Genomic DNA, 15,539 nt, shown 5'->3' on the forward strand with positions numbered 1-15,539 from the left:
GACAATTTAGGCCCATGCAGACCATTTTGAACTATTGAAACTTAATTTTTAAACCCAAAAGCAGCTAGGCTGGAACAAGGTGAGTCTCCTAAAGTGCCCAGGCATTGGGCATTCCCCACTGGACCCAGTGATGCCCAGTTTCCAGCCCAACCCAGCTGTCTTGAGTTTGCCCTGGCTCAGCAGGAAGAAGATGAGAAGGGCCAATCCAGACCCTTTTGTTAGAATCAACCCAGACCAAGACCACTTTTAAAGCAAATTGTTGAGCTAGATAGAAATCTGCAAACCACTCCCTAATTAGCCAAGGTCTGATCAAGGTGCCTGAGGCAATCTCCTCCTGGATTTCACCTCTTTCTTTCCTTCTTCCTTCCCACCCCTCCCCAATACACACTCCCACAGCACTCCACTTTTTTAAAACATGTTTTTAACTCCACTAAGGTTCAATATCAGAGAAAGTTGGAGGATGAGTCTGGATGTGTTTTAGCTGCATGTTTTACCCCTTTGACACTGTACTCGGGCAGGCGTGAGGCTAGAGATAGAAGAATACCCAGATGGGGGATCTGACACTGGCCCTTCAGGAAATGACCCTGGAGCTGCAGAAGGTGGAAGCAGCTCTAGAACTGATCCCCTGCTCAGTTGTTCGACGCACAGTCTTGAACGCTGAGCCTACTGGGGAGCCACTCTGGTGGGGTGCCCCTAAAGCCAGGGCAGAGTACTAGCCATATTTACACCCCATTCTGTCTCTCTCTCTCTCTCTCTCTCTCTCTGACACACACACACACACACACACACACACACACACTCCTAGAGCAGGCATCGGACCTCCACCCTCTGGGCAGGGACTTTCATTTTGTGGTTCCAGCCCCTGCAAGGATACTGATAAAAAGCTTGGCACGCTGGTCCTGGCTGGACTTGGATTCCTGCTCCAAGGCATCCCAGCACAACGAACTCACTAGGACCAGAGGTTCGCAGGGGCGGGGCCCGACGCCCGCCGGAGAATGAGAAGGCAAGGATCAAAGACGCCTCGAGGGTTTGTTAGCTGGGCCTCTCTGAAGCCCCCCGGCGCCCTAATTGCGCTCCCCGCAGCCGCCCGCTCGCAGGCTGTCCCGCCGCCGCGTGGCCGCCGGGCTGCGGGCTACGGAACAGCTGCGAGGCCCAAGGAGCGTCCAGCCGCCCGCTGCCCGGCGCCGGCGACCCTCACTGCCCCGGGGAAGAGCCCCAGGAGGAGGAGGAGGGGCAGACAGCCCCGGGTCAGCTGGGGCTGCCAGGCAGGCCAGGAGCGGGGAAAGTTGGCGGCCCACTCGGCCGGCATCAACAGCCTACGAGCAGAGACTTCTCCCCCGGCCTGGCGGGCTGCTCTGAAATCATCCACTTAAAAAAGAAAGGAATTCACACATCAAATAACTGCTCGGAAGAGGCCCGCAGGAAAACTGGAGCTGTTTTTATATAAGTCAACCCAAAGTCTTTACAGATTTTATAAATTCCTAGTATTACCAGAGGGATTTTTTTCCCCCCTAAACCAAGTCAGGCATCTCAGCACAGTACATTCTGCTTTAGTAAAATCAGCTCCCTTGAATTTCATCGCTTGTTAAAAAAAGATAAACTTTATTTTTGTAATTTTCAATCACAAAAAAATCTATATTTTTGTCTAAGCATTTATTTTACTGAATCAAAAAGACATGAAAAGAAAAATCATGTTTTACTAACGTATATAAGTGACTCTTTTTTGGACAACATATAATAAATATGATATATCACTTATCACTCAGTCTTTCAAATGCACATTTTTTTTTTCATATTATGGAGCATGCCACTTTTCCAAAAGAAAAAAGGTCATGAGAAATCAGTGCAAAGTTCTCAATTACCCTCCTCTTTTCTCTGGGGCAGATGGAATGTCCACAGCAACGCCCTGTGCCTCAGAATTGAGGCTGTCTGTCCATCTACAATTCTCTCTGCCTCTACGGCTTCCTCTCCGTGCCCTCCATACTTCCCTCCTTACCCCTCCCCCCTCCCTCCCTCCTGCTTGTCCCTAAAGTCATTTTTAAAAAGAGCTTGAGGTTCTGTTTTAGTTGATGCTTTCACTTACTGGTCGCACTTTGCGTGGGGTCCTCGTTTTCCCCAGTCACACTGCTGTGGGGAGCTCCCCAGCCCTGTTTCTGGGGGTTGGGGAGATGAGAGCAGAGGGCTGGTTCCTCTTTGGGGGCCCCCCTCCCACTGGTGAGCGGATTCTTCTCTTACTTCTTGGCTTCCCGGGGTCGCTCCTGCTCGCGAGAGAGGCCCTGCGGCCTGGTGCAGGGCGAGGAGGGCAGCTGTCCGGCTGGTTGGGGTGGGGACGGGAAGGGAAGGGACTGCAGCGCGGTCGATCGCTGTCTCTTCACCGGGGATGCGGGGTGCCCGGGATGGGGCTGGACAAGGGGTTGAGGGCCGGCTGCCCCCCGGGCCCCAGGCCGTGGATGAGCACGCGGGGAACCAGGGGTCGCTGCAGCTGGGGATGGGGCGCGGGGGGAGTCCGGTACATGCTGCTGTACATGGCTGCGGCAGCCGCGGCGGCCGTGGTGCTGTCCACGCTGCCCAGCAGGCTTGGGTGGTAGAAATAAGGCGACGGGAACATCCTCTGCAGGGCCGAGTAGTTCCCCGCCTCGGCCAGCAGCTCCAGGCCCACCGCGGTTTGCCGCTTCCACTTGGTCCTGAAAAAAAGCGGGCGTGCGCGCACCCCGCAGCTGTGGGAACAGTCCAAGCACCAGACCCTTTCTTCTCTCACCCTCTCCAGGCTTCTCTTTCTTGGGGAACAGAGAGACAGCAGACTGCGAGAGCTCTGAGAACCAGTAATGAAGCACATCTCCTAGGCCCCCTCCCCATCCTCTTGCTCACAGAATGGCCCAAATTCATGTCAGTTTCATAAATCACACCCTTAATGTCTGAGACATTCGTAAATGAAATTCTATAAGCTTCCCTGCCTTTTCCTCTCTGTTCTGCTGTTGCCCCTTACAGTTGGGTTACTTCCTGAAACTTTCCTGAAGGCCAACGGAGACCACTCTTTCTATAGGCGGTCTTCTCCCTCCTCCCCTAATTCCTTTGCCCAAGGGCCCCCCACAATCCCAGAGGGTCCACTCTCTGCCCCTCCCCCTTTCTTCCAGTCCCAGTAAGAAGAAACCATAAACAAAAGGACACAGAGACTCCTGGGCCTCAGACCCTGTCCCTCTCAGTCCCCAGAGCTGTGGAGACACGTCCCTCTCCACAGCCTCACAGGACCTTACAGTGGGTGGGGGGCTTGGGGCAAGGAACGCACACACCAACATTTCAAAATTAAATTCATTTGAAGGAGGGCTCTTCCAAGGTGACAGCACCTCCGGGCCATTTGGGTGGGGGATGCATTTCAAGATAATTTCTCCTCTGAGAGAGAGTAACAATTAAAACCTGTGATCAGCTTTTCTTGGTCTCCTCCCTCCTCCACAGTACCCCGCTAGGAAGAAGCAGCGAACAGGCCTCTGCTCAAATGCCCCATGAAGGAGCTCGGGGCTGGTGGGCCATCCATACCCAGCAGCTTCAGCCAAATTAATAAACATGTCGCCCATTTTAAATTGGCTACAAATGACACTAATGTTTTCCGACAGAATTAGGGTGGCTGAAGCCGTATGTAATGAGACAGAAAATTATGGTAAAGATGACAACTGGATGGGCATTTCCAACTGCACTTATGGACGATTAGAAGACAAATGAGAGAAAAGGAGGGGGAGGAAAAAATCTAGATGAGGGTGTCTACTGCCAGGCTTGGAAATACGGCACAACTTCAGCCTCAGCTTGCCTGGGTCCTCGCTACAGCTCAGAGCCTGCAAGCGCTGCCAACCCCTTTCCGGATTTCCTTTCAGTGGAGGCAGTGGTTCCTGGCAGGCTCTGAGGTGACAAATCTAGGGAAGGGACAGACCCTCAGCCTGTCTGGCTGGCTGTCTCAAAAGCCAAAGCAAGGGCATTTAAGCTAAGGCCAGTGGGGCAGCTCCTCCTGGATCAAAATAGCCGGGCTATGTGGCCAGCTGCAGACCTTCGGAACCAGCCGGGGGCAGGCCCAAAGGGTGCATGGCACAGGCTCTACGGACCCAGTGTCAGCTGCACAGATGTCTCAATCTGAAAAGGTGTGGCTTAATGGATTTGGGGGCAAAGTGGGGGGAGGGATTCCAGCCACTCGGGTTTGAGAGGAAAAGTAGCATTTGCCAAGACACTCAGAAGTGCAAAATGTTCCAAACTCCAGCTGCCGCTCCATACGTCCCTCTCACCTGGGGGGTGTGCTTCATCCCTGCTCCAGCCAGAAAGTCCCCAGGGGCCCACTCTGGGGCTTCTGAGTCCCTGGAGTCTCCCGGGCCAGGAAGGAAGAGGACCGGCTCAGTAGTCATGACCTGGATGGTCAGATGCCTTTGCTCCCCACCCCACAGCATCCCTTACCTGCGGTTCTGGTACCAGGTCTTGACTTGCGTGTCCGTGAGGTTGAGCGCAGCTGCCAGGTCCATGCGGTCCTGCACACTCAGATATTTCTGCCGCTCAAAGCTACGCTCCAGTTGATTGAGTTGGTGGTCAGAGAAAGCTGTTCTGGCTTTGCGAGGCTTTTTGGCTCTCACAGGGGGACTCTCTCGGCTACTCGTAATCTCCCGGTCTCCTTCCTCCTTTGTTCCTATGGTAGAAATCCATAGCCATAAGACAGTGTGGAATAGGAAGGGTAGTGTGTCCTTCTGGCACACACTTCCACATTCCCAAGCCAGCTGCTGGTCTTGGGGGACTATACTCCCACCACCCTCATCACACACAAACTTGGAACTTAGCCAAGGACCTTAAGAGGAAGAGGACCAATTTCTGGCCAAAGAGTCTAGAACTTTGTGCAGAACTCCTAAAAGGATTCTAGAAGGTTGTCTGATCTTCCCATCTTTGTAAGTTAAAAAGAAAAAAATATTTTACAATATAGGGTCCTTTTGTTATTTCGTTCACGGGGTAGGGAGGGTGGAGATTCTGTCCCATTCCTTTACTGTTTGCACTAGAACTTCATTTTTTTTGATTTGGTACTTTTCAAAATACCTTTCTACTCTGTTGTTGGTGTGTTTGTTTGTTTGAGGAAGGGGAACCTTTTTCATTTCACTTTTTCTGTTTACTGAAAGTTAAATGCATTTGCTTTCCCCTTTCAGATGCACTTGGGAAATAGTGGGATCAAGTTCTCTGCAGCTGCTTGCATCAAGTCTTTTAAAGCTTCAGAAAGAATATGTCACCCAGACTCCAAGTAGAGCTCAAAATCACTGAGCCCATCCAGGTGACAGCCCAGAGATTTCCGGATTCTATTTGTCAACTTTGGTTTTTTACTGAAATGCTGGGAAATCAATATGTCAATCCCTCTCTGTTTGTACCCGTTTTTGCTGCACTCCTTGATCTTCCCTGCAGGAAGAACAATAATCTCTCTAATTGACCCACTGGGGAGGTTGGTGCACAAAAAATTGCCAGACCAGACTGTACATCTGTTTTGGGCACTATTATGCTAATGTTATAATAGCAAAATGAGGAGCCAATATCCTACCTTTCAGATAGTCAGCACACATCTTTCCCAGAAATGGCAAAGGTTAATACTAATAACGGTAATGAACTTACTAGTAAAGGTAAAAAAGAATTCTCCTGGTATGTTAAAACTCTTTCGTCGTGCAAAGACAAAAACACTTCCTTATGTAATTGAGGAAAAACTGGGAAAAGGGAGTTGAAGCACAGTTTCAATTGCTATTTTCTGATTTTACAAAAATAAATCCAACTCCATAAGATTTTACTTTCATGTTATTTCCCAATTACTTATAGGGAGACAAAATCTTACTGAAATACAAATAATTGGTTGGGGCCATGGAGTGAGAAGGGCATTTAAAAAACTGAAAAACTGATTATAAATTTTTACCATAGGGGCTTCCCTACATTAATCACAATCTAATAAAAAAAAGTTACTTTGTTAATCAACTCGGAAATTTTTTCCTCATAATTCCTGTGATGTTTAGAAAATGCAGTGTGGGGGGGGGTACTGAAATAATTTGCATTAAAGGATAAACGCCACGTTGTGAACACACCCCTAGACACCACGATAGCTAAGCGGGTCTTTCTCTCTCCCACCTCCCCTCACCCCCACCCCCCAGGTCTCAGCTAGAAAAATCTCCAGTCCTTCCCTTTTATCAATGAAAGTATTCCGGTCAAATCCCCTCCGCCTCCTCCCTATTCCTAATAAATAGAAATTATATAAAACAAAGAAAGGAGCAGGATGGCGGTGAAGGTTGAGAGGTGGCTATGTAACAATAAACCGAACTTCGGACGAGTCCTCGTGTCGCACGCCCAGGCCTTCCTCCCGCTTGCAGTTTTCGACCGGGGTGCAATCGCCCCAGAAGCTCCCTGAATAACTCCGCAGCCGAGACTCGAGGGAGTCTGCAGGCGAGACCAAGAACCAGAGGTCGAGAAGACACTAGATGGCTCGGGCGGCCGACGCGGCGCGACTCACCGTGGCATTTGATGTCGCTCTGGGAATCTTCCCGCTTGTCGAGTTTGGTTTTGCTGTCCTCCTGCTCGAGCTTTGGCCTGAAGCTCTCGTGTGCTGCGTTGCTCTCCTGCTTCGGGGTGTGGTGGGGAGAGGACACGCTGGTGCTGTAGGGTGCACACGCCGCCAGTGGTTTGCTGTCGCCCAAGATGTCCTTAATTAAAAAAGAAGAGGTGGAAGTCCTGGGGGCCGAGGCGGCCGAGCCCAGCTGCTGGGCCGGCGGTTGCTGCTGCTGCGGCGGCGGCGGCGGCTGCTGTTGGGGAGAAGGCTGCAAACTTTGCGTGGGGGCCGCGGCGGGCGGCGGCGGCGGCGGTTGGCTGTGGTGGAGGTGGTGGTGATGCTGGGGCCCTTCTGCGACCAGATGCGTCTCCGGGGACTCCATGGTGACCGAGATGGGAGAAGAAGGCGCCGTTCCTACGGTATCAATCTCCGAACAGGGGGATGGAGTGGCCTGACTCCTAAAATCCGCGGTCCTGGCCTCGCCGAGCGGGCGGAAATCTCCATTCATCATGCCGGGGCTGCCCGAACTGGCACTGGACAAAATCGTGTCTATTCCAAAACTCGACCCGCTGGCCCCTTCCATTGTTGTCATTTCTACAAGAGGTCCACGCCACTTCGCCGCTCAGCAGCCGCCCCGACCAAGCAAAGGAAGCTATCGATCGTAAAACAGAATAAACACTAAACAATGTTGTCGCAGCTTTAAAAAAAACAAAAAAAGTGGGGCGGGAAGGGAAGGAAGGATCATGGGGGGGGGGGTGGCAACCGGTGGACACTTTCGAGACTTTTTGTTTTCCTTATTCATAAAGTAGGGGTGGGGAGAAGGGGAGAAAGGAAGAGAGAGGGGGAAAGTTACAAAAATTGTTGAGGAAGAACGGAGCTTGCGCTCCAGGAACGACCGCGCACGTGGGGGCGGCGGTGGCGGCGCAGGGGACTCAGACGAAGACGCAGGCGGCGGGAGGTGACCCCGACGCCGCCGCCGCCACCGCTGCCGCCGCCGCCTGGGTCTGCCCACAGCCTGGCACCAGGCGGCAGCGGCGGCGGCGGACCTGGCAGGTGCAGCGACCGCGGAGCCCGGGCGGTCGCGCGCCCTCGGAGCTCCCGGGCCGCTCCCCGAGGTGGCTGCTGCGCGCGACTCGGCCGCCCTGGAGCCGAGTTTCTGAACTTTCTTGGAAAGTTGTGGAGCAGACACCGCCGCAGTGGTCGCGGCAACACAAGACGTAGAGGAAGAAAAGGAAAAGAAGGAGCAGGCGCAGGCGGAGGAGGCGGCGGAGACGCGGCGCCGAGCGACTCCGGCCGCTGCCGGGCGCGTTCGCTTGTAATCCGGCTGCTAGCGGGCGGCGCCGACCCCCTCGCGTGACGTCACGGCCTCTGCCGCCGCTCTCCGCGCCGCGCGGGGCCCGCGCCCCCGCCACCGAGGCCGCGCGCCGGGCCCCGCGCTCCCATTGGCCGCGCCCGCGCGAGCGAGCGACGCCGACGTCCCGGGAGCCAATGGACGCGCGGCTCGCGAGCCCGTCAGCGAGCGCCGCTTCGGCCCCGCTGCTCTTTTGAGAACCTGCTCAGCCCCTTGCGTGCAGCCCAAAGCCGAACACCTAGTCCTGCGGTGATTCCGGTGTCCACAATCACGCGTGAGGGCAAGGGCAGAGAGGAGAGCAGAGGTGGACTAGAGAAGGGAACCGAGGGGTAAAATTAAACACAAAAAACCCACCAAGTAGAGATCCGTCCGTTCTCCCGAGAAGTCCGAGGAGGGAGGAGAAAGAGGACAGAAAGAGAAAAGGAATCTGGCGGGCTCACCTTCGCACTCCAGCGCGGCCGCCCTCGCAGCATCCCCAAACACGCGCTTGTGTAGTCTAAGGACACTGAGAGGAGAGGAGGGGGGTGGGGTCCCTGAAGGGAATCCACGGGAAAGTGTGTAACTCCAGCAGCCGGACCTCTGGGTGGGCGGGCGGACTCGGAGCTCTGATTTCTCCCCGGATAGCCCCAGCGCCCGAGCTGTGGCCCCCCTAGGCGGCGGGTCCCCGACGGGGGTTAGAGCGCATCCACTCTGCACTCTCGGGAAGCATGGTGGGAAAGGGTCCTGTTGCTCCAAACCGCTGTCACCAATCTGGTCACCAGTCTGGGCCCGTGCTGGAAGAAATGCCTGGCCAGACACTTTCTCCCGAGCGGGGTAAATAATGCCCCGAGGCGTTCTCTAGTGGCGAGGACGGCGCTGGTTCACTGTCCGGCTGGCACGGGGCTCAGGAACCCAGGTGGCGGGGCCGCGGCACGCACTCCGCCTCACCACTCGCCAGTTCTCTCTCTCTCCCTCTCCCTCTCCCCCCACCCCCAATCCGGGCGCTCATTTGGAAAGGAAACAGTCACTGTGGATCCACTTGGGACCTGGAGCGTGGCATGACTGTGACGCCTCGTCGGAGGGTATCAACTTACATTATTTTCTCTAGGACGTCTCCAACCTGTCTCTTGTTGAATGTCAGAGTAATGGGAAGTGCCAGTGACAAGACGGCGTATTACTCCTGATTAAGTGCCGTGTCAACCTAATTAGCAGAGTAATTATAAGGTGCTAATGAATGATTCAAAGTTCTTTGAGTTACATTTTACTCCAAATTACCATTTTAAGAACCCTATGAATCTGAGTGGTTGGCATCGCTTCCGTGACTAGGTGCAGAATGATGGTAGAAAATGGCCTTTCAAGTCTCCAAGGGCTGGGCCGAAATCTGGGGTTTAGTTGCAGTTCTGAAGGTCCCTTTCTGTGAAACAGATTTTTTTCCCGTTGAGGGCGGGGGCGGTGGTGGTGGTGGTGGGACGACCGGGTGGTGTCCGGGACGCGAAAGATCTCCTGGGACAAGATGCTGCCTTTCTGTCGGAACTGCACCCGCGTGAGCCCTCGGTCCGGGAGGGGGTAGGTTCGAGAGTCATCCTTCCTGCTCTTTACTAGGGAATTCGCTGTGTTTGACCCAGAAAAAGCCCGCGCTGTTTCAAGGGTGTGTTGAGCTGTTTCTTATCTTTGTGCTGTTTTTTCGCGGGTCTGTCTCTGAGGAGAACTGCAGGGAAAGAAAAGACCAAGGCGAGATGTTCAATCCGGGCAGCTCTCGCTTTTCTCATAAGGCGAGGGGAGTTTGGCGGAGGAGCCGGGGTTGGTGAGCCAAGGCGGGGACGCGGCGCGAGCTGCAGGCAAAGGCCGTAGCCGGCGGGAGGGCGTGCGGGGCGCCCCTCGGGAGCGTGCGGTGGGCCCGCCGGCTGGGGTTGAGCTCCTCTGGCCTGGGAAGCCGCAGAGGGCCGGGATGATGTCTGGAGAGGGGTTGAATCGGCCACCTCTGGAGCGGAAACTGCTCACGGACCAGACCCTCCTGGGAGCCTGCCAGCCAAGCCTCGGCCTGCCAGCGGGCGGGTATCTCGGAACCACCGCCCGGACTTGCGCGGGCATCTGTCTTATGGAAGGCCGCAGTGTCCCACCCATAAGGCCGTGGAGCCGAACCCCCTCGCGCATCCCTGGCACAGCTGGCTTCTGTGGGATGAGCGCTGGGACGGCCCGAGACTACAGGTGTATGCTACCCGTTATTCTCCCTTCCCTAAATATCAATTAGGGCTCTTCTCATTCTGACATCACCTGTCACTCCCCAAACCGAGTGCGTTTCCTCCCAAACCTGGGGTTCCACCCGCACTTCCCTCACTGACTGTTCTGGGTGGGAAGTGGGGAGGAGAAAACAAATCTAAGATCCAGAACTAACGGCACTGCACAAATCAGTTATTCTCGACCTTGATAAATAATTCATTTAAGCCTGTTTTTGTTTTCTTCCGACGCCTAAAATGACTCAAGAGCTCAAAAGGCTGATTGCACAGCTTGTGTTGGACAGTTGAAGAGGATTTTTGGTTGGAATAATTCACAACATTAGCAGGGGAGGTAGAAATATGACCCTACCAAAAAAAAAAAATGAAATCTAAAAAGAAAGGGTGAGAGGATGGTGAAAGTTTTACAAGAGTAGTGTTCCTTTTATGAAAACTCGAAAGCAAAGAAAATGGAAGCCCAGTAGGCCCCAACTTGTGAAGGTCTCAGATCCTGTTTTCTTAAGAAAAGGTTAAGATCATAGGAGGTTTCTTTGGGTGGGATGTTAGGGGATCCGCTTTCCGCATCACAATTGTGAGGGGATAACACAACCTTGACTTTTATCAAGGCTCCTATCTTTGGGTCCCTACTAGAGAGGATATGCTAGTGGTAGCCTGAATATCTAAAAGAGGGACTCAAAGACCAGAATACAAACTTAATGAAAAACAAATTCTTCAGAGCTGGGCTTTTGTTTAACTTTTTTCAGTTCTTTTTTCTCCTTTCCTCTTTTGCCATTTTTTTCCCCTGAGAGTATATATAATCCATACGCCCAAGAAGTCTCATACTTTCTAGCAGAGCAAACACAATTAATTTTTTATTTTAAAAATATAAATTCAGAAATAGAACGGGGTGTAGACTAATCACATTTTCAATTCCCATGTAGAGGAAAAGAAATACATTAACTGGATTTAATCTCAGGTTTTACCACTGAAATTTAAGATACAAATAAATATAGTCCCTAAAGCGACATAGGTTTCAAAATGATCTTCCACTTTCAAGCCTTCATTTCCATAAAAAAAAAAAGACGAATGAAGAAAGAAAAATTCTTTAATTTTTGGAAGATTTTGGAATTCTTACACAGAAATAGAGAACAAACTTTTCCTTCTGCTTTGAAGGCCATGTCAGTCCTGAGTCAGTCAGTGCTCACTACCCACCATAAATAATAATTCAAACATTCATGATTTTAACAAGTTTTGTTCCTTAATACATGTATCTTCCTTCCTTCACTTTAACAAGTGAGATTTGGGATTGTGTTTAAACTGGAGCATCAGTTTTTTAAAGGAAGTGAACTTTGAAGAAATGCACCTATAGATTACGATGAATTTGGAAATGATGTTTCTTCCAATCATTTTTATTTTGAACGTTTGCAAGTGTCTGCATGATGACAATGCCAACTGACAGGAATGAAGTGCAAAGGCGCTTCCTTCCACTGGGCGGCGCCAAGAGCCCCGAGCCGAGAAAGCAGGCTATTGTTTCTTTCTGTAAAAGATGCAAGATGTACAAATAAGCTCTCCCTCTTCTGAGGCTGGCTCCCTGATGATAGCGTGACCTCTCAACATTTCAAAGCTACAGGAACGTCGGAAGTTTTCTTTATTTTTCTTTTCAGTATATGAATATATTTCCAACTGCTTAAGGACTTGAAGCGTATATGCTTGGAAACAAAATGTAGTGAAGAGAAAGACATGAAAATCCTAAAATTGAGTCCCTTAAATAGAGAGAAACCAGGGCAGTGGAGATTGCGAGCAGAGAGAGAAAAGTAAAGTAGATGAAAAAGAATAAGGTAACTGAGAACTTTTAATGGAATAATAAATTAAAATGATAGTCTTTGCAATCACTAATTGTTCTAGAGGAACAAAAGTTTTGAGAGTTCTGCTATCATAAGAAAATTTGCGATAGCCATGAGCTTCATCACAGCTTTAAAGATCGACACTTTAGCAGAGATCTAGTGAAGCTGGCTCTCCTTTGGACGTTAGCTGTGTGTCGTGCCAGAGCGATCAGGAGGAAGGCCAGTGGAGATGGAGAGAAAGAATGCTAGAAGAGGGAGTTTTAATCTCATTTTTCCACTTTCCCATGCTCTTCAGTAGGGCACTTAACCTTTCTGATCACCACCTTTCTTCTCTAGTAAAGGAGAAAATAGTCCTTACCTGGAGCAGGGTGGTTGTGATGACCAAATTAGACCTTCTTTTTAAAAGCTCTTTACAAAATTTGAAGCAAGAGATTGACAAATGAACAACGCAAAGGTGGCGGTTGTTTCTAGCTACAGGCAACGTACAGTAACCATGTTTGATTTCCCATCCTCCTTCCCTCATTCATTTTGTTCATTCACTCAGTCAGTTAACATTACTGTATGTTCCTTCTATGCCAGGTGCTTGAGAATGAGACACTAACCCACCAACCCACCTCCGAGAGTTGAGGGGAGCTTGAGTGTGATGGAAATTGTCATCGCTGCCAAGACGCCTGCTACATTGGGGGCGCAAAAGAGAGAGTGGGGAGCCCCGCCTGCCTTGGGAGGAGTTGGGGGAATACAGAGGCTTCCTGAAGGAAATACAGTGCATCTTCAGTCATGAAAAAGAAAAGGGGGGTACATCCCAAGTAGAGGGATTTATATGGTAGCTCAGAGTATTAATGGTGCAAAAATGTCCACAACCTGTCCAAACTTTTAATCTCCTGAGAATGGAGTTGGGCTGTAATTTGTGGGCATGTGTTGGCTCTAGAGATCGCTGCTTCGGGAAGAGCACCTTGGAGGGAACAGAAACTGACTAACTGCGCATGCCTACAGACCTCAGCAGCAGAATTTTGCAGCAGGTTTGATTACAGCCCCAGAGATGGCCCACCTCCTCAAACTACAACTCTTCTCCTCCTCTACTCCTGCTTCCTTTCTTCTTTCTAGGGTTCTCGATGTGGGAGGAGAAAGAACTCTTCCTTAGAGGCAGGGGTGGAAATAGAGGAGATGAGAAAGTGGAGGCTGTTGGAAGAGGATGGGGAGTCGGTTTTGTTTCACTCATCAACTAAATCATTGCCCATTGAAGACCAGCTCCCGGGGAAATGAAAGGACCTCCGTGTGACACCGCCACGTCCCACTATAAAAAGAATTCTGAGGCCTTTGAAGCTCAGGAAGGTAGCTGAATCTTGTATCAACTCCAGAGGTTAACAGGGAATGGAGGGGCGGAGGCAGAGGAGAAACGAAAGCCTCAGAGCGCTGGGCGAAAATGCCAATCAGAGAAGGGGAAATTCATTTGCGATGTTAATTAACAAGCGGCTAATTAAAACGGCACTTTGAGCGCTAATCAATCGCCTTATTAAGTTAGAGCCATCACTGGAACAAATTGAAAGCTCCCCGCCCCGGCTCCTGCCTCTGGTGAGGGCGGGGTTGGATTCCCAGACCTCGGGAGGTGTGGGGCGGTCTCTGACCGCCCTGGCAGCCTCCGAGGTCTACAGAACCCTCCAACTCCTCCAACTCCAAGGTTCACCCCTGCGGAACAGTCCGCCCCCGCCCTGGGACTTGATGAACCGGACAAGTGCCTAGGAGGCGATTTCTAGTCCAGACGCACCCGGCGGGGAAGAAGAGGTTGCGTGGGAGAGAACAACTGGATCCGCTAACCCGCACTTTGCCTCCCGGGAGGAGCTTCCCCAAATGTGCAGGAATTCGAACTAAGAGCCGCAAGCGGGGAGAGGGAGCAATTCAGCCCGAGAGGGGGCGCTCTCTGGCCAGGACCACTCACTCCCACTTCTCCGGACTGAACGATCGCTTTACTTGGAAAGAAGGTCTTCTAAGAGACCCTTGCCCGAGTTCAGCCCAGCAACCAGGAAAGAACTGGGCTGTCTTCAGGCAGCAAGGACAGGCTAGCCAGCCACCTCGGCTCTGTCTTCTTGGGCTCCATAAGAACGGGGTGGAGTGCGTAAAGGGAAGAGGGAATGGGACGCGGGCACACCCATTTCCAGCCACTTAGTTGCCTCCCAGCCAACCCGTTCACGTTTCCTCATGGCTTTGATTCTCCAAACTCGCTAAGAGAATCAAGAATTTGAATTTCTATTTTGAGGAGCCTTCCGCATATCCTAATTGTTAAATGCCTACTTTTCACCAAATTCCCACGGGAGAAGTATTTGGTAACAAGAGGGGGCTGTGAATTTCAATGCTAATTAAGTGGGGTCCTCCTGCAACTCCACCTGCCTGGAGGCCGTAGTTAAGGCAGAACACACCCGGTGCGCACACCACAACATTCCTGGGGTGCAAAGCAGAAGCTCAGTTGAAGAGGGACCCCGGCGGACTCCTGTATGGTTTAGCTTTTTACCGCCCGTTACAGGAGAGGGGGAAAAAAAAAAAAAAAGACGCCGTTAGAAGGAGGTCTTTTGCGTGGCGGGTGTAAGTGGCGTGGCCCAGGGTGTGTTAATGTGTCTGCGATGACACACGTATGTTCTCAGCTGGCCTGTGGGCTCGCCTTCCCAGAGATGCGTCGGACGGCGTCTGCTAGTGGGTCTGAGCATGCTTGGGGTGTCCCGGGAGAACCGAAGGAACGGCTCCCACGTGCAAAGTTCAAAAGCATTAATATTTTCATCATATTATCATTATTCAATATAATAATATTTGCTCGGTTAGCGGCACTAATTAGGCCACATTAAAACTGTAGTGTCTCCCTAATGGTGCGTAATGTGCCCACACTCACATTTTTCTCTCTGAGGATGGGCGGCTTTGGGCTGGCAAAGGAGAGGTTACAGGCAAGCAGTGGGATGGATTAGGGTGTGCCGCCTCCCCAACACACACACACACACACACACACACACACACACACACACACTGCAAGATATCTGCTGAGTGGGGTCTGCCGTCTCGGCAGGGTCCAGGGGACCCTCTACTGCGCTTTCTGCCCAGCGCCTAGCACCCCGCAGCCAGCTCCCGCGCCTCGGCTCTTTGAACTCGGCGGATTGATTTTGCTACCTTTCCCCTGTTGTGTGTGTGCCTTCAATTGGTTAGGTTTTTAAGGTTTGGAAGGGCCGATGAGAAAGAATTAAAATACTCTTTAACTGAAGCCCCTCAGCCGAGAACTGGAGGTCCCGCCCCCTAGCTCGGCGCTTTTAGGATCCCCTTCCCAATGGGAATTTCTTTCCGAGACTCGAGGGTGGGAGTGAAAAAGAAGTGCCCGCTAAGCAGGTCGGTTCTGGGTCTATTTCCTCCTCCTGGTGCCGGCGGTTGGTCCAGGCGTCCTGCAGCCCTCCTCGAGGTGGATGTTAAGCTTGGGGAGAGTGCCCCGCCCGCGGGCGCTGCAGCGAGATCACTCTGAATATGTAATATATTTGTAACGCGCGATGAGGTGCGATATGTGTTCGGGAATGGAGGGGGTGAGGTTGAAGCTGGATTGGGAAAGGGGGGACACAGAACTCACACTGTACCGCGCAATCTAACAA

The 15,539-nt window shown here is 51.8% G+C and overlaps 1 protein-coding gene across 1 annotated transcript; it reads right to left on the reverse strand.

Annotated features, from left to right (window-relative positions):
- Positions 1-1,656: 1,656 nt before the first annotated feature.
- On the reverse strand, positions 1,657-8,383 carry BARHL2 (BarH like homeobox 2). The gene is made up of 4 exons (XM_032867089.1): positions 8,327-8,383; positions 6,500-7,187; positions 4,435-4,660; positions 1,657-2,684 (listed from the first exon to the last, which is right to left on the reverse strand). Exons 2-4 carry the CDS (start codon positions 7,125-7,127, stop codon positions 2,372-2,374), a joined length of 1,167 nt encoding a protein of 388 aa, XP_032722980.1. The 5' UTR covers positions 7,128-7,187; positions 8,327-8,383; the 3' UTR covers positions 1,657-2,371.
- Between the last annotated feature and the right edge of the window lie 7,156 nt (positions 8,384-15,539).

This window comes from Lontra canadensis, unplaced genomic scaffold (assembly GCF_010015895.1).
Source record: "Lontra canadensis isolate GAN:19392208 unplaced genomic scaffold, GSC_riverotter_1.0 scaffold33, whole genome shotgun sequence".
NCBI lineage: Eukaryota > Metazoa > Chordata > Mammalia > Carnivora > Mustelidae > Lontra > Lontra canadensis.

What these genes read in the sequence shown, in the direction of transcription:
- BARHL2 (XM_032867089.1), bottom strand. Translation starts at nt 7,127, where the DNA reads ATGACAACAATGGAAGGGGCCAGCGGGTCGAGTTTTGGAATAGACACG. An exon ending in GAGCGACATCAAATGCCACG is followed by an intron (nt 4,661 to 6,499) that starts GTGAGTCGCGCC and finishes TTTCTACCATAG; the next exon opens with GAACAAAGGAGGAAGGAGAC. An exon ending in ACCTGGTACCAGAACCGCAG is followed by an intron (nt 2,685 to 4,434) that starts GTAAGGGATGCT and finishes GCTTTTTTTCAG; the next exon opens with GACCAAGTGGAAGCGGCAAA.